Here is a 17,844-nt window from a genome sequence, read left to right as displayed (position 1 = left end):
ACGCTACCACCACCACCACAAACCAACACACACACACACACACACCCCACATAGAAAACGGAACTCCGCGGGTTTTTGACAAAGAAAACCCATCTGCTTGTCTTTTTTTGGGTAGGGTCCAGTCAAAAGTAAAAGGGTGGATTATACTTTATACTCTACCTTGTACATCGTTTAGGACAATTCTAGAGAATTTTCAGTATTTCTGACTGTGCAACATAATTTTGAAAGTCCAAAAGAAATTTTGAAAGTCCAAAAGAAATTTTGAAAGTCCAAACTTCAGGGGATTTTGTGAAACTTACCTTTATTCTTATGTCAATAAGTACTGCTTCTTTGTTGATTTTTTTTCTTCTGGTGTTCAAATTCCAGATGTGTTATCTAATCGTCACTTCTGTAATTTCAGGTTCTTGCAGCTCATCGTTCTGGCATAAAAAGAGTAATTTTACCAGAAAGAAACTTAAAGGACTTGGTTGAAGTACCATCAGCTATTCTTGCTGGAATGGAGGTAAATCAATTTCTTTTGAGTTGTCATTTGCATATGGAAATATATCTTTCTATGAGATGGAGAGAGTATTTGGAAACAAAGCATAATAATTTTTGAATGCTTAAATGATTGTTATTCTATGCCTCAACTTTTGTTACTTAGACAAGCTTTCCTGGATTGCACATTTTCAATTGTTTATATTGGTGTTCTATCTATAATGTGTGTTGGATACTAATACCGTTGTTATGTTGGATGCTCTTTTTCACATAATGTACACCTTTACGTCATAAATTTCTGCACTTTAAATGTATCAGGTGCAATACAACCATCAATACCACCACTCCCCCGCCCACCAAAAAAAAAGGACAAAGAAAAAGAAAAAAGAAAAAACAAACCACAAAAAAACAAAAAGCAAAAAAAGAATTTTTTTTAACAGATGTCTTGAATGCAGTCACATATTCATTGGTATTCACATGTTTGTAAATTTATAGGCTAAGATGTTTATTTTACTGAAATCGATGGGAATAGTGATCATTATATGTTTTTAGATACAGTAACCATTCTTGTGAATCTAATTTATGTTTATCCTATTTACTTAACAATTTTATCTAACTGTTAAGGAATTTTGCATTTATAATGATCTAGTACACAGTGTACACAGATATAACCAGTATGACTGCACTGCATAAAACTGATCCATATAATGACACTACAATATCAGGTGGATTTGGGTGCCATGAGTCCCTGGCCAAAACACATCTTACACACACACACATTGAGAGAGTTGAGAATCTTGAGATACTATCCACTTAAGTGGATACAAGATTTTGTTTGCCCAACATTTTAACCTTCGAATGGACTTGATGGGTTGTAATTTGATGACATGAGTTGGCGCTACTTTAATCCATCAAACCAGATACCCCATAAACGCCATCTAGCATTATAACATGAGTAATGGTGGAAAAAAATGTTTTATCCACATACGTGAATATCAGCTTTAATATGTGTATATATGAGATTGTATGCATGCGTGTATCCTCGGTACCAAGAACCATTTTCCTATGAGTAATTTTAAAAGTATGGATGAGAAGCACCACCTCTAGCAAGGACCAAGTTTGTCCTTTGTACCAAGAATACCTACAGCATGTTTGGGAACTTTGGATTGTAATCCACTGGATTATAATCCCAGTGGATTACAAGTGTTTGGTAAATTTAGTGGAGTATAATCCATTTTCACTAGTAGAGTTTTTGGCAAATGTGTTGATTATAATCCATTTTCAATAGTAGAGTTTTTGACAAATGTGTTGATTATAATCCATCATCATTGTCAACAAAATAACCAAAAAGGACATGGGGTTTGTTATTAAATGAGGCTTCGGATTTTGTAATATCATAAGGGTGTAATTGTCTTTTGCTTGGCAAAATGTCAGGGCTTATAATCCACCAAAAAATAAGCTAGGATACCATAGCTTATGTTTTTTTTCTTGCTAAACATTGCAAACTGGTTTATAAGTCACAAAAGTGCTTATAAGCAACTTTGACCATTTACCAAACTTGCTGCTTATTGCCCCCCCCACCCCCCCCAACCCCTCTCGCTCCGCCCCTCCCGCCACAACGCACTAGCACTCATGCACATTCAAAATGCATGTGCAACGGAAAATAATAATTGTGATTGATTTAAAGGTATGGTGCAAGAAACAAATGTCTACTCTTAAATGATTTGAATGATTTTAGGTTTCTTCATAGTAGTCTAAAAAACCTGAAGTGACTCATAAAACAAACGTATGATATGTATCTCTTCGTGTTTTTATTGCAAAAAATGAAAAGGAAATATTGATTTTTTATTAATTACCCAGTAAAAAGTTCTCACAAAATTTCATGATTTGTTAAGAGTATGATTTATTGTAGCGGTAACTTTTATTCAAGCGATAATTGCGGATAGATTCCCTGTACTATAGCTCAACTACGGATAGAACCACTGCAGTTTTTTTTTGTACTGATAGACTCCTGAGAGAACTTTCTTTTATTCTTTGGCACTTTTAAGAGAAAAAAATATTCATTCAGGTGTTTATTCTCATTTGGGCAAATAGTACATGTGGTCTATATGCACCAATAGAACTACAGGGGTTGCATCCTTCCTTTTATTTATCTATAAAAAAAGAAAAGAAAAGAAAGAACTACAGGGGGGCCTATCCACAATTGTGCAATAGTAAGGGTCTCCCCTCAATTAATCTTTTATCCAATGATATTCAAATGGAAATTTCATTGGATTCAAATCTATCATTTTTTAAGTATTTACTTTCACTCATTTCAAATTTTCAAAGAGAAATTATTATTTCTCTAAAAAAAGAGAAGTTATTGATTTCTTGGTTTTTAAACAAAATTTTTGTTATTAAATTTATAAAAGATTTAGTTTTTTTTAACATAAGTACCCTTCTAAAATACTTCTTCTGTCTGTCTTGATGTAAAAAGATGTGTTCAACAAGCCATTTGCTTCTTGAAGACACAGTTAAGTAGGATTGATAAAATGGCAGATTATTCTACTAACAGGAGGGGGTGAGACAAATATAAAATTCAACCGGAGTTCTTTTTTTTTTGAGAAAAAAAAAGAACTCCGGTTGAATTTTATATTTGTCTCACCACCTCCTGTTAGTAGAATAATCTGCCATTTTATTCAACCAGAGTTCTTAGGAGTTCTGGAGATTATCAGCTTGTGGTGGATATGATCACTGTAGGCAATTTTAGATGACAGTATATGTATAGTTCTCTCTTTTTTTGAGTTTACATATATAGGGTCTGTAGTTCATTTCTTACTTTGGTAATGAAAAAAGCTAACATTTCCTTGCCAGAAAAACTTATTCATTGGATATTTAAATACTATTTTTCTCTCACTAAAGCCTCTGGTCATTTTCAATTGAAGAACTCAATTCACTTCACCTTCATGTAAAAACCTTCACCCAAGAATTTCAACATGTAAGACGCTCATGTAAAAGGAGGGATTTTTTTTTTGGTTGGGTGTGTTGAAGAAGTCCACCAATACAAAAGTTTTTTAGGTCTTACATGTTGAGGTTTTCAACTGAAGTTTTTACATAAAGTTCCAGTGCATTGAGTTCTTCAGTTGAAAATTGGCTCAAGGTCTTACAAAACAGATTTTGTTCGCCAGTTGAAAAGCGACACAATTTGGAAATAAACATGTTACCTAGTTTATGATTCCTTGTGATCAGATTTTGTTTGCGAAGCGGATGGAAGATGTATTGGAGCAAGCATTTGAAGGAGGATGCCCATTGAGACAGCACTCGAAATTATGACAATTAAAACATCCAATTTCAATGGGCTTCTTGATCTTTGGAGAGCCTGTTTATATCACTATCGACCCAGACTTTGAGCTTTGCAAGTGTATATTATGCGCAAGAAGTATTATGCGCAAGAAGCAGAAGGCTCCCCTATTCTATCTCTACGAAAATAAAAAAGGATTAGCGTGTTCTGTATATAACGCAAGTGTAACTAAGTACTTGCTCTTTGACCGATCGCCTCATCTGTGATTCTAAATAAAAGATAAACCAGGTACGTACAATTGAAGCTGAGCTTGTACTAGAAAAGGTTGCTTAGGGTCAAATGTTATATTGTGTAAAATGTATGTAAAAGCTCTCATTTGTAAAAGTTGAATGCAATTATTGTTAATAATTATGATTATGATGATGGTGAAGATGGTTAATGTTATTTATGTTTTTTTTATTTATTGTTCATTTTTGTTCAGACAATTGAAGCTGGATACTTGTCAGTAGCAGCAAATGCGCTTTATTAATTAGTTGACTTTCCTCCTGTAAGTGAGGTTTTCAAGATTGCTGAATATTCTTCATTAGGATATGACACTGGCATCATAATTTCGGGGAATTAAAGATAGGAGTTTCATCTCATTGGAATATTTAGAAGGATAAATTTTTTAAATAGACCCTATTAGAACTTTATTTGTAAAAATCAACCTATTTGCAATTTATTCGCCGTTTTTGATTCGGTTTTAGCCAATTGGTTTAAATTGGGTTGAAAATAGTGAATAAAACTTTATGGGATTCTAAATTCCGTGAAGTTTAGTGCTTAATTGCCCAACCTAATCGTGATTAGGTCGAGTAATTTAGCGACTAAACTTTACGGGATTCAAAATCCTGTGAAGTTTTCAAGATTTATTTATAATTTTCGACCTAGTTTTAGCCAAGTTCTAATAGAGTTTATTTTGAAAATTTGTCCTATTTAGAATTGGAGAAATAATGACTCAATTAGAATTAAATATTCAGTTTGAGTTAAATAATTTGATTCGAATTTAGCATCCGTTTTGAGTTTTAGAAATGTAAAGTTGAGACTTTAGTTTATAATCACTCCTGTTTTAGTATTTTATACGCAGAGATTAATTTGATAAATTTCTGTTAGTTGATTGCGTGTGATTTAAGATGAACATAGGACGTCAAATGTCGAGAGCATAAATCATGAATTTCCGCCATCTTATTAAGCACGAGGCTACATCCCTGTGAGCAAGTGACCCAAGGATGGAGGTGAACCCAACTAGTTTAACCCTTTCTCAACATTGATATATTAAAAAAAAAAAGACGCTAATAAATCTTGTTGAGGGACATCATTATTAAAAGTTAATGGGAAATAATTTTCCAAATCTCACGTTTTCGAGTTTGTTTGGGGAAAGCGATGAACAAAGTTAGGGCTTCAGGATATCAGAATGTTAAAAACATTTCTTTGAGGGAAGTGCAATTAAAACCCTTCAGGGTATCAAATTGTCAAAGTAGAAAGTCAAGATATTAAGATAAAAAGTTTTAAAAAAAATTGGTGAAACTGTAGGGGTATTAGAGTGCAAATGATCCCAACTCCTACATTCTGAGGTCCTTAAAACTACATTGACTAAACAAAATTAAAACCTCCTGTGGAATAAGACTTTGACCGCATCCTAACGTTGCAATTCCGTTATAATCATGAAAGGTCGAAGAATAACCAATTCAGCTCCCTATTCTACGCCTGGACTGTAAGAGCAACATCATAAAGATCATATAATAGAAAATGGAGAATGCTCACCAGATGAGCAGGCACGCAGCTGTGAACGCTTCTCAAAACACACACAATTGATAAATTCACTCGGCAAAAGTCTCAAACTGCTAATGCAAATGCATTATGTAGAAAAGAACCATGGAGTCACAGGATAAAAACATACACAAGTTTTTTTTTTTTTTTTTACCCCGGAAAGAAAACCCCGAATTTATTTATAGCCCTCTTTTTCCCCAATATTCCCCTACCTAGTGTTTTACAAGATGGCAGGAATGAGACTTCTCTCATTCTAAACTGTACCTCTACGGTAACTAAAAATCAACCAGAGAGCGCAGCATTAAGAGCACTGTGAACATCCACTCCGATCTGTGCTTCAGCCTTTTCCAAGTCTGTCGCCGCTGAGCTAAGCTTCGGAGTGAAGTCGGCGAGACCTTTCTGTACAAGGTTTGGATCTATGTGATCTATAGGAACTGCCTCTACAGCAACAAGTTCAGCAAAGGAATTTGCATGGATGAACGCAAACCCGCTGCTGACAAAGTATTTTCTTGTGTCGCTGCCTCCTCCATGAACCGAAAGCAACCCAGGCTTGAGCTCTGCGATAGCGGCAACATGGCCTGGCAAAACACCCATTCGTCCTGTTGTAGCTGGGATTATGACCATGTCCACCTGAGAAATATCTCAGAGGGAATACACAATAATTAGGATAAAAAACTCACATTTATGAGTTAAAGACCATCATGACGTCCAAAAACAAGAGAGCAACTCTTAAAAATCATTCAAGAGCTATAAATATTTCCATGAGGGGAAAATAGTCAAATTCGTCTTATTTTCATTTCTTCGCTTTGATTTCTGTGCACATAGCACGCATACAAGATTGCAATTGCGGATGGGGAGGGAGAGAAACTGTCTATGAATGGGTGCAATGACTGAACTATCGAGGGAGAGAAACTGTCTATGAATGGGTGCAATGTCTATGAATCAGTAGCGAAATATCTCAGCAAAGTGAGATATCCACTCTTCCTCTCATCAGTGCAATGACTGAACTATCGAGGGCACCTGCAAGTAAAACAAATAGATATGACAATACAAACACGAGATTTACGTGGTTCGGCTAACTAGCCTACGTCCACGGGAGGGGGTTTTCACTATGAGGAGAATACCAAACTTATTACAAGTTTTATCTCAACTCTCTCTTTTCTCTCAAAAGAACTCCAATACAAAACCCACAATTGATTTTTCAGCAAAGTGAGATATCCACTCTTCCTCTCATCAGTGCAATGACTGAACTATCGAGGGCACCTGCAAGTAAAACAAATAGATATGACAATACAAACACGAGATTTACGTGGTTCGGCTAACTAGCCTACGTCCACGGGAGGGGGTTTTCACTATGAGGAGAATACCAAACTTATTACAAGCGCTCTCTCTCTCTCTCACTCCTTTCTTTTCTCTCAAAAGTCCACTCAAGAGATTTTTCCCACTTAGTATTTTTCCCACGTAGTAGATCGCCGTCTATCTAGATCGCTCGTATAATTTGAGTCAACATACCCGTCGATCTGACATGTATCTCCACCAAAACACAGACCCGTATCCGCGGTACCTTTCAAGTACCTCAGGACCCATTTCACCGCTTCCCAGTGTGCCTTTCCCGGATTCGTTATGAACATGCTGACCACACTAACTGCCTGTGAAATATCTGGACGTGTACACACTATTGCGTCAATCAAACTGCCAACTGCACTAGCATAGGGAACACCCTCCATGTGTGTCTTATCTTCCGCTGTAGTGGGGGATTGTTTACCTGAAAGCCTAAAGTGTGGAGCCAATGTGGTCACCACCGACTTTGTACTTTGCATCCCGAACCTCGTGATCACTCTCTCTATGTAGCCCTTCTGACTCAAGAACAATCGCCGATTCGCCCGCTTTCTTCTAATCTCCATACCCAGTATTTTCTTTGCAGCGCCCATGTTCTTCATCTCGAACTCTTTGCTAAGTTGAGATTTTAGCTTATCTATCTCTACCTTGTTCTTCGATGCAATAAGCGTGTCATCCACATACAAAAGGAGATAGATATAATCACCTCCACGAAGCTTCCGAATGTAAACACAACAATCATAGTCGTTTCGAGAAAACTCATGCTTCAGCATGAAGGAGTCAAATCGCTCTGATACCAAATTGTGAACGTGGGGTACACAGGACTGTCCCTCAGTCCCATGCTTGTGTACAAGGGACAATTAGTCCCCCCATGCTCCTAGCCCTCTTCTGCCCAGTCCCATGCTTGTGTACAAGGTGATGACACAATCATAGTCGCTCTCATACAATGAAGACTATCTATGTTTCACAATTGATGAGTATAACTTTTTCGCCTCACTAAATTAGCATAAACTAATACACATGTGCCCCTTAACTCCTTTTGTTCTTCAGTTCTTAAACTCTATATTTCCCAACTCATCCCCTTTAAGGTCATGACACTTGCTAATGTATAGTGCAAACATTAATGAGGGGAAAAGGTAAGATAAGCATGCAGTCGTGTTATAAACTCATCTCATGCCAAAACTTCGTACAAGTTGAAGTAGCTTCAGAAGTTCATTCATATTGCAGTTCACGAAGCTGTAAACAAATGGATATCATTGTAAATATGCTGATTGACAAACTTCAAAGTTGTGGCAGCATATATATGACACAAGAAAATTGCCTAAGAAATCCATAACAAGTTCCAAGTATTCCTACATTTGATTTCCTCTTCGATTTGTTCATTCAAAAGCTTAAAAATTAAAATGGGACATAATATGCAAACTGTGAAACTGTAATGTGCAATGCAGATAATTGTACGTCAACAAACTTCACCGAGTTTAAACCAAGTGACCAACCTATTTCCTGCATTAGCAACTCATTATCTTCGTGATGCTGCACTGAAGGACCATATTGATTCGTTTAACAATGATGTGAACAGGGTAGATTTTCCAATTTGATACTCTGAGTACATGCAAGGAAACACCCAACAGAGAAGCACTCTTACCATATCGAACCATTTGGAAAGCATTCTTACAACCATTTTGGTTTTTCTTTTACCACCTAAAGCAACATAAACACATATCAGTAACTCAACCATCACCCAAAAATAAAAGCTAAACAAACAACATTCAAGAACCCCGAACACAACATAACCAGATGAAGCAAAAAAGCAAAATTCCAAGAAAAATGTTATGGTCCATTTTTTTTGGGTTCCGTTCCTAGATTTTGGGAGATCAGCGACAGCGCGGGTACTAAAATGTTAGAGGGGATGGGCTTCAAATTTGTTTTCAGCCCATCAAGATCTACGTCAAAAAGTAGGGGTAATTATTGCATATTAGTCCTTTACATAGTTTTTAATTGCCACTTAATCCCTCAAATCTCAGCATCCCTCTGCTAGGATTCTGTTAATTTCTCTAGCGCTACTTAAGTTAAGTCTTAAACCAACATCTAAATTTTCCCAATTGCCCTTGATTTTCCGCATGGGGTTTTCTCTAACTCTAATTGGGAATAAAATTGTTTGAAAAAGCTTTTGGATTGGGTCCATTGCAAAAAGAAAAAAAAAAGAAAGAGGAAAAAGAAAGAAGTTGATGAGTTTGGGTTTTAGTTGGAGCTGGTTATAGGTATAAATCAATTATGAAATGGGTTGGTAAGATTTTAAATGATAGGGTTAATTTTAGGTAGGGGTATCATGAGAAAACCATCAATTCCATTAAAGTTAGCGGTAGCTCACTCTCATAAATAACATTACATAACAAGTGAGACTATATATGGCAATTAAAGATCATCACTTAAAGGGACTAACATAATCAAATCCCTATATAAAGCGTAAACTCTCCTCATCACCCAATCAAATCAATTCTGCCCTCTCTGTCTCTCTCTCTGTTCGCGCTGCAGCAAGAAAGAGAAAGAGGCTATTTTTCTCAGCAAAGCTCTCAAGATCTTCGTCTCTCTTTGAGATTACTGATTACTGCTCATCTAATCAATTCCTTTGCAGGGTCTTTGATTATTTATTAACCAATTATTTTTATTTATTTGTTAGAACCTAGTTTCTTGTTTCTTCTTCTATTTCCCCCTCCCTAAAACCATGGACGCAGGAACTTACACATCCGTCTCCTCTGAGAAGATGAGGTCGAGAATGAGATATCGGGCCCCGCTTCGAGAAGTGGGATCCACTGTTTTCATCCCTCCTCTTCGATCCTCCTCTCTTCCGAATCCGCTGTCGAGACAGAGCAGTGTAGGTTTCATCTTTCTTTCAGTGATTTCTCATTTTCTCTGTATTTGGGATTATGGGTTTTGTTCGTTTTCGTGTTTTTGGGGGAACTCATGGTTTTTTTAGGATTAACAGTAGGACTTTGTTCAGGTTTATCTGCCATCTTTAGTAGCGAGAGAAATTTAAAGAAAGTAGGGATCTTGAGATCTATTCTTTCATTCTTATTCTCCAAGAACTTACTTTTCTATAATTGGGTGTATGAGTTTTGTTCTTTCTAATGTTTTTTGGGGGGTTTTCCCCCTGAAATTTTAGGATTTTTATCTATAGGGTTTTGTTGGGATATTCATTAGTTCCAGGTATTCTTGAAATTCCCCCTTAGGTAATTAAATTCTTGAACGCTTAAAATATTACGTACTTCAGGAATCTAATCTGTTCATTTCTTGATAAAAATTACGGACAAATTTTCAAAACCGACCCCTTGGGGTTTTTATTTGCAAAAAACGACCGGTTTTGAAAATATTTACAAAAACCGACCCCAGGGGCTGAAAACAGGTCGGTTTTTGAAATTTTTTTTCCCAAACTTCACGGGAGTTGAACTCCCGTGAAGTTTTTCTCATAACAAAACTTCACGGGAGTTCAACTCCCGTGAAGTTTGGGAAATTTTTTTTCAAAAACCGACCTGTTTTCAGCCCCTGGGGTCGGTTTTTATAAATAAGTGTGAAATGGGTCGTTTTTTGCAATTAAAAACCCCAAAGGGTCGGTTTTGAAAATTTGTCCTAAAAATTACAGGCTGACAGATTCATACCAGATCGATCTGCTATGGACTTCGACTACGCCCACTACGCCCTAACAGAATCAAGAAAAGAAAAGGAAAACAACTCATCAGCAACTGCATCCCCATCCAAAGAAGCCTACAGAAAGCTCCTAGCCGAGATCCTCCTCAACAACCGAACCCGAATCCTAGCCTTCAAGAGCAAACCCCCAACCCCTATTGATGGCTTCTTATCGGGTACAACATCTGACCCGTTAACCTCCTCCTCTCACCTAACCAAACCGAAACAAAGAAGATACATTTCTCAGACTGCAGAGAGGACATTGGATGCTCCTGATCTTGTTGATGATTATTACCTTAATCTTCTTGATTGGGGAAGTAGCAATGTGCTCTCGATTGCACTTGGAAATACTGTGTATTTGTGGAATGCTTCGAATGGATCGGCATCTGAGCTTGTGACAATTGATGAGGATGTTGGTCCTGTGACTAGTGTTAGCTGGGCTCCTGATGGCCAGCATATTGCTGTGGGGCTTAATATTTCTCATATTCAGTTGTGGGATTCGACCAACAATCGACTGGTTAGTACTCTTTTCTCTTTGTATTTTGCTTTCGATTAGTCTCGGTAAATTCTTTGAGAATTGGTAGATTTAAGTTGTTATTGCTCTGCACTTCAAGTTTGCAAAAACGGGTTATTTGAAAAGTTCATTTTGTGAGCCTATTTAATTTTCCAATTAACGAGTAATCGCTTGCATCATCTAGGATTTGGATACTTTGTACTGCAATTTGGTAAATAAGAGATCAGTTTTTCGATCATAACTGTTTATTACTTATATCTAATTATAACTTCTTTTACTCGAAGTGGACATAGAATCAGTCATCTACATTTTAGATAATTATGATTTTGTCAATGTGGTATTAGGAGGTGACTCAAATTTGCAATCATATGGATTTGGGTTCTGTGGAATCCACTTAGGCCATAGCTAATCCTGATTATCCTGCAATTTCATAAATGAATCACATTCATCAATATTTTATTTGATAGTAATGATTGGAAGAAAAATGTTACTGAAAAACCAAACTTGCAATTATATGTGGATTTGGATTCCCTCCAACTTATTCAATTAAACTTATTTTGATTTATTGTTTCTGGAATAGACCACTGACATCGGAGTATTTTTTTTTACTGCAATTTCTACAGCTAAGAACATTGAAAGGAGTCCACAGATCTCGGGTCGGCTCTCTCGCCTGGAACAAAAACATCCTAACAACCGGAGGAATGGATGGAAAAATCATAAACAACGATGTCAGAATCCGATCACACGCCATCCAAACTTACCAAGGACACACCCAGGAAGTCTGCGGCCTTAAATGGTCAGGCTCAGGCCAGCAACTCGCCAGCGGAGGCAATGACAACCTCCTCCACATCTGGGACCTCTCAATGTCATCCTCAACTCCATCTCCAAACCAAAACCAATATGTTCATCGCTTCGAAGATCACATGGCAGCGGTCAAAGCCCTAGCTTGGTGCCCATTTCAAAGCAACTTACTAGCTTCAGGTGGAGGTGGAAGTGATCGATGCATAAAATTTTGGAACACACACACTGGGGCTTGTTTGAATTCGATTGATACTAGGTCACAGGTTTGCTCGCTGCTTTGGAATAAAAATGAGAGGGAATTGTTGAGCTCTCATGGGTTTACTCAGTTGACGCTTTGGAAGTATCCTTCGATGGTTAAGATGGCAGAGTTGACTGGGCATACTTCCAGGGTTTTGTGCTTTGGAAGTATCCTTCGATGGTTAAGATGGCAGAGTTGACTGGGCATACTTCCAGGGTTTTGTTTATGGCTCAGAGTCCTGATGGATGCACTGTCGCGTCGGCAGCTGGAGATGAGACATTGAGATTTTGGAATGTTTTTGGAACTCCTGAAGTTGCGAAGCCTGTGCCTAAGGGGAACTCAGTTCCCTTCAGTAGTTATAATCATATTAGGTAAAAAGAGTTTTCCTGAAAGGTGCATGGGGATGGATCGAAATTGGAGGAGTTTATATGTGATTTAATTGCTATATGAAAGGTAAATTTTAGGTTCATCAATTTGGAGTTTCAGGTTCAATGAAGTTTAGTTTTGCTGCACATTTTATTTGTGTGTTTTGCAGGTCAATGGTAGGAGGCTGCTGCATTCACCTACTGGCTATTTTGTGAGATTTTCTTTTTTGTTTTTGCTAGGCATATAGTACATATGTCATTAATATTAAGTTTCCTAAGAGATATTTTGATTATTTTCTTATTTACTTCAGTATCTAGAGTTATAACATATAATATTCTCTGTTTTAACCTTGATTAATTTTTAGTTTAAGTACTTTTGTAATCTTTTTAGTGTTCTCATTGTTTTGCAATATATCTCTACTAATATACCTTTAATATTAAAGGTAACTAAGAGATATTTTAATTATTTTCTTATTTACTTCGGTATCTAGAATACATATAATATTTTCAGTTTTTAAACTTGAATTAGTTTTTAGTTTAAAGTACTTCTGAAATCTTGTCAGTGTTCTCATTATTTTGCAATATATCTCTACAATATACCTTTAATACTTAACTAATTTCAAGAGAAATTTTGGATATGTACTTTTCTTATTTGGCTATATAGTCTTCTAGGTTAATAAATGTTATATATATTTTCAGCTTTAACATGGTTAGTTTTAAAACTACCATTAATTTGAACAATAATCCATTTTCTTTTTCTTCCTAATTTTGGTGTACGCTTAAAATATTTTGTTTGTTTATTAATAAAACGAGAGAAGCTATCAAATAAAATTTTCATTTTTTTGTTTTTGTTTGAATTTAAAAAGCAGTTTTCTATATTTTTGTACATAGAATAGGCTAGGATTTTGTAATAGTTTATGGGACTGAAAATATTTGTGTAAAAAACCAATGATGTAATTATTTTCTTCATATATAATGGAATGTAAATCTACCGAGCCACGTAAAAATTCCTTTGTCCTTCGTGTTGATGTGCTTTTATGGTTGAGAAATCATGTATCTGAATGATTGTTGATGTGCTTTTCTGGTTGAGAAATCATGTATCTGAATGATACGTATGACTCTTAAAATTTCTGGTGATGGAATGTAAATTCCTGCAATACTAATCTTTTCAATTAATTAATGTTGTATGTGACAGAATTTATGCCTGATGATTGATAAGCAAAATGATAGGGGCACATCTTAATCTTTCCAATGAATTATAGGCGCATCTTAACCAGAAATGTTTCCAGCAAAATTATACAGCAAAATAGAAATCAACGAGAACATAATTCTAGTAACAACTCTGGACAGCAAAATTGCTTATTCCTCGCATACTGCTAATTAACTTAAAAACTGATGAAACATTGCAATTCTGTGCAACCCGAGTTTTTTAGTTGAGAAATCCTTTGAATGCCGCTTTGAACTCTCAAAGGTCTCCTCATAATGATATCAGGAAATTTTCTTGCAGATGTGAGCATTGGAAAGGGGGAAAAAATACATCTTTCGAAAGAGCAATTGATTCCAGAAATCTAGAGACATAAATTTTCTTTTCTACAAGCTTAACGCTCGCATAGACACATTATTATTCTCAGCATATGATCACATAAAATTATTAAATTCCACAAAGAAACTCAGTTTCCTCGTGCGAAATCTAAGAGGAAAGCCTCAGTGGTACCCAATTGGTGCTGACCACTGCATCAGCTGCTGCCCTTGACAGTGAATATCCTGCAGACACAAAAAACAAAATGTTAAGCATCCAAACTCAACTAATAACGGAAACTGCAGCAGTCAGCATCCCCGAATCACAATCACAACATCCCTGAGCCTCGCATCCTTGGGCAACCTCCAATAATCGATGGCAATCGCCGGCGCGGGTCCATTCTCAATAGCCCCAGCGTCAATCTCCTTCAAAAAACGCAGTATATGAATAGATCGCCTCCTCTTCTAAATACCCGACGACTCGATGGGCAAACTTTGGAGAGATCATGTAGCCAAGGAAGTACGCGTTGTAGAAAATGCCTTGGACCGTGATGACGAGGAGTCGCTCGTACCACTGTGGCTGGGAAACTTCCATGAAGGTCATTAGGTGCATGCGTTCGTTTTCGGCTTCTTCCATCAGAGCGCGGATCCATCCCCCGCTGTGCTCGAAGCGGCGGAGGGAGCGGAGGTGTAGGAGCATTCCGCCTACCATGCCGGGGACTGCAGCTACTGTTTCGAGCATTACAGCACGGCAGCCATACCTTTTCTGTGACAGGGTGAAAATGTTTGTAGTAATATTAATATTTGACATGGTATCGGAGCAGCTCAAGTTCAAATGCTACTAACCACGAATTATGAAAGCGAATTTAGCCCATAAAATAGGTCATGCTCCCAACATGGATGGCTGCTAAGTAAAATATATAAGCTCGACCATCACCATGATTTTAGAATTAATATTCCCTGATAAGCACATAGTCTTTGCCTTTTCTATTACAGGATAAAAATGTTTAGGAGTGATCATGTTTTTACCCCTACTTTATTAGTATTGTCATTCTAGTTTAGGTAGTATTATTTTTCTAGTTCAGGTAGAGTTATCTCTCTGTTATTTGTCATGTGAATTTCATGTGACGTTGATAAGTTGTCGAGAAAACTTTAGATACATCTCTTGGACTGTAGGCTGCTTTTTCTTGTGCAAGATATAAGTTAATTTGCGGATGCTAAAAATGCTTTAGAGTGATTAATTTTTCTTTAGCCAGGATTGATAGATTATAATTACAGTTAGATAGATGAGAGAGAATAAATTTTTGATAAAGAAGGAAGTTGTATGAGATTTTTATGATACCAAATATCAGTCCACAAGAAAATTTTGGTGGAGGTAAAATCGGAAAATATAATAGGGGCAGTTCGATAAAAATGAGGACAATGGACAAAAGAAGATAAGATCATAAGAGAGTGAGGCACTCGAGCAGAGTGAGAATGATCATTTCTAAGATGATATAGTCCATATTTTTTGTTAAAGGATGGAAATTATTCATCTAACTTATTCAAAGTATAACTTCATCCAACATATTATTGTTAGAAGGAAAAGTTTAATCATCAAATTATAAGTTTTGTAATGACTTAAAAGAAAACCACATGTTGCAAATGAAGTTTTACATTATTGATTTGTAAACCCATTCAAGAATATACACACAACTAAGCACACGAAGTACGACGATGGCGAGAAATTTCAGGGTTATAAAAATAGTCATCATTCCAACAACAATCTACAACATTACATGAATAATTGCAATATAATTCCAAGAAATTATTTCTGCATAAAATACCTTAAAGAAGATATCAGTAGGCAATCGAAGCAATTTCACCGTCCACAATGCCAATTTATCCATCAATGTGCACGGAGTATGATGCTTCTTCAGATCTATCGACAAATCAGGCTTATATGTATCCGAAGGCTATTCATGTAAAAAAAATTAAATTAAATAAATTAGAGAAACCATTATAAATTAACGATAAAAATGAACTATAAAATTACTAATAGATTGCCTTAAAACAATGCCACTTCCACTCTGATTCGTCATCCTTGTTGAGAGGCTTCGTCTGAGTAATCCCCCAATAACTTGCACGTGCACGAACTGCTCCTACTCTCTTTTCAGCCTCCTCCTTTTCCTTGGTTGCTTTATTTTCAGTACTACTAAATCTCACTGAAGAGAACTCAGGAGAGCCTGCAATAAGAATTTTCTCAATGACATTGGATTGGCTTAAAGGAGTCGAACGTGCAATCCGAGAAATTATCATTTTTATTTTATTTTTATTTTTATTTTATTATTTTGAGTACAGGGGAATTAAGCAAGAAGAAAGAGATTATGTTGGCAGTTAAATGGAGAGAGGAAAAGGGTAGTCCTTGTTTATAGGGGTTGGGAGTTTCAATTAGGAGAGGTTTTAGGGATGATCAACATTGGTGAGGTTCCACATTAGTCTCTAATTTTTTTCTTGCTCCGCACTCTTTTGTTTTAGTCTTTAACTCTGAATTGATCAAACTGAGACCGGAAGAGTTGGTTGTTGATACTATTTGATGGTTTTTGATGACCATTGCTATTGTTGTTGTGCTATAATGTTTTAATACTTTGAAACGTTATGTCTCAAGCTAGTCCATTGTAGTACCAAAAGGAGGAAAATTGCCTCCCGTCGCGACATTCATTCGAACATTGATTTAAAAATACATTGTGTAACTAACCACTTTAGAAAATATATGAGCATACACTGCATATTTGCATATATTAAAATCAAAGTGAGCTTAAAAATAATTTGATTAAATATTTTTAATCCTGAAAGTGATTTTGGAAGTGACCGAGTTTAAAACTAAATGAGGGTAAAGATTTTGTTTATAGACAATTAACTCTTTTGATAGTGTGTGAGTTTATATATATGATTCTGGAAGTGGCTGTGTTTAAAACTAAATGAGGGTGAAAGTTTGTTTATAGACAAATAACTCTTTTGAAAGTATGTGAGTTTAAACATAAATAGTGATAAAACTTTGAGTTTATAAGGAAAAAAAAATCCACCTACAGCTTGCAATGGCATGATATTAGAATGAAAAAGTCAGCAAAGTAAAAAATTAAAGCATTTTGTTTAAATTACACCACATGCCTAATCAATTTGAACAAAAACTATATCAAATTATCACCATATAGTAACTTATAACATATATCAAATGCTAAAATAAAAAATATGTTAAGTTAATTTTATGTAGTATTTTTAAGTGTGAGAGTGAGTTTGAAAGTGGTGTGTTTAAAAATAAAAGGAGGTAAAACTTTGGGTTCATTGCGACATTACCCTTTCTAGAAGTGGATGTGTTTTAAAGCAAGTAGGGATAAAACTTTGTTTATAGGCTAAAAACTCTTTGAAAGTGGCTAGGCTTAAAAACAAATTGAAGTGAGATACTTTGGGTTCAAATAAAAACACCCTAAAAAATCTGAAAGTGGATGAGTTCAAAAATGAAATAATAGAACTTCGTGTTTACATGCAAAAGAACAACTTTGAAACTGGGTGTGTAAAGATAAATTCGGGTAAAATTTTGGATTTATGCAAAAATATAAAAATCCATTTGGCTAGGAGAATTGGTTGAAGGATTGCAAGTTAATGATACCTAAACCACCTTCTTGTTTGGCTTTACATACATTTCCCTATTTGACAAGACATTTAGATTTTGAGGGCTGCAGATGACCACTCCATAGGAAGTTTCTTCTAATTTTGTCTATGGCTTTTATGATCCATGAGGGTAATTTGAAGAATGACATATAGTATAGGGGGGGGGGGGGGG

General features: G+C 36.1%; 2 protein-coding genes, 1 long non-coding RNA gene and 1 pseudogene across 4 annotated transcripts; 2 read left to right on the top strand and 2 right to left on the bottom strand.

Annotated features, from left to right (window-relative positions):
• LOC109824581 lies at positions 365-4,216 on the top strand. The gene is made up of 2 exons (XR_002242684.1): positions 365-502; positions 3,706-4,216. It is a non-coding gene; the product is annotated as an uncharacterized LOC109824581 (long non-coding RNA).
• Positions 5,846-7,290, bottom strand: LOC109834553 (ATP synthase subunit delta', mitochondrial-like). The gene is made up of 3 exons (XM_020402592.1): positions 7,139-7,290; positions 6,385-6,479; positions 5,846-6,204 (listed from the first exon to the last, which is right to left on the bottom strand). The coding sequence occupies exons 1-3, from the start codon at positions 7,288-7,290 to the stop codon at positions 5,846-5,848; spliced, it is 606 nt and encodes a 201-aa protein (XP_020258181.1).
• On the top strand, positions 9,364-13,500 carry LOC109824569 (cell division cycle 20.2, cofactor of APC complex-like). 2 transcript variants are annotated; one of them, XR_002242682.1, is made up of 5 exons: positions 9,364-9,776; positions 10,542-11,102; positions 11,723-12,253; positions 12,319-12,591; positions 12,674-13,500. XR_002242682.1 is itself a non-coding variant. In XM_020391200.1 (4 exons), exons 1-4 carry the CDS (start codon positions 9,627-9,629, stop codon positions 12,511-12,513), a joined length of 1,437 nt encoding a protein of 478 aa, XP_020246789.1. In that variant the 5' UTR covers positions 9,364-9,626; the 3' UTR covers positions 12,514-13,500. The 2 variants fall into 2 exon arrangements, 1 of the variants encoding a protein (XP_020246789.1); XM_020391200.1 differs by having other exon boundaries at positions 12,319-13,500.
• LOC109834545 overlaps positions 14,331-17,844 on the bottom strand; it is an 8,177-nt pseudogene continuing 4,663 nt past the window's right edge.

This window comes from Asparagus officinalis, chromosome 1 (assembly GCF_001876935.1).
Source record: "Asparagus officinalis chromosome 1, Aspof.V1, whole genome shotgun sequence".
Classification (NCBI taxonomy): domain Eukaryota; kingdom Viridiplantae; phylum Streptophyta; class Magnoliopsida; order Asparagales; family Asparagaceae; genus Asparagus; species Asparagus officinalis.
The sequence above is the reverse complement of the archived record's forward strand: the minus strand, read 5'-3'. Positions and strand labels throughout refer to the sequence as shown.

What these genes read in the sequence shown, in the direction of transcription:
- LOC109824569 (XM_020391200.1), top strand. Translation starts at nt 9,627, where the DNA reads ATGGACGCAGGAACTTACACATCCGTCTCCTCTGAGAAGATGAGGTCG. An exon ending in CGCTGTCGAGACAGAGCAGT is followed by an intron (nt 9,777 to 10,541) that starts GTAGGTTTCATC and finishes TAAAAATTACAG; the next exon opens with GCTGACAGATTCATACCAGA. An exon ending in ATTCGACCAACAATCGACTG is followed by an intron (nt 11,103 to 11,722) that starts GTTAGTACTCTT and finishes CAATTTCTACAG; the next exon opens with CTAAGAACATTGAAAGGAGT.
- LOC109834553 (XM_020402592.1), bottom strand. Translation starts at nt 7,290, where the DNA reads ATGGAGGGTGTTCCCTATGCTAGTGCAGTTGGCAGTTTGATTGACGCA. An exon ending in GCGGTGAAATGGGTCCTGAG is followed by an intron (nt 6,480 to 7,138) that starts GTACTTGAAAGG and finishes ACCCATTCATAG; the next exon opens with ACAGTTTCTCTCCCTCGATA. An exon ending in CAATCTTGTATGCGTGCTAT is followed by an intron (nt 6,205 to 6,384) that starts GTGCACAGAAAT and finishes ATTCCCTCTGAG; the next exon opens with ATATTTCTCAGGTGGACATG.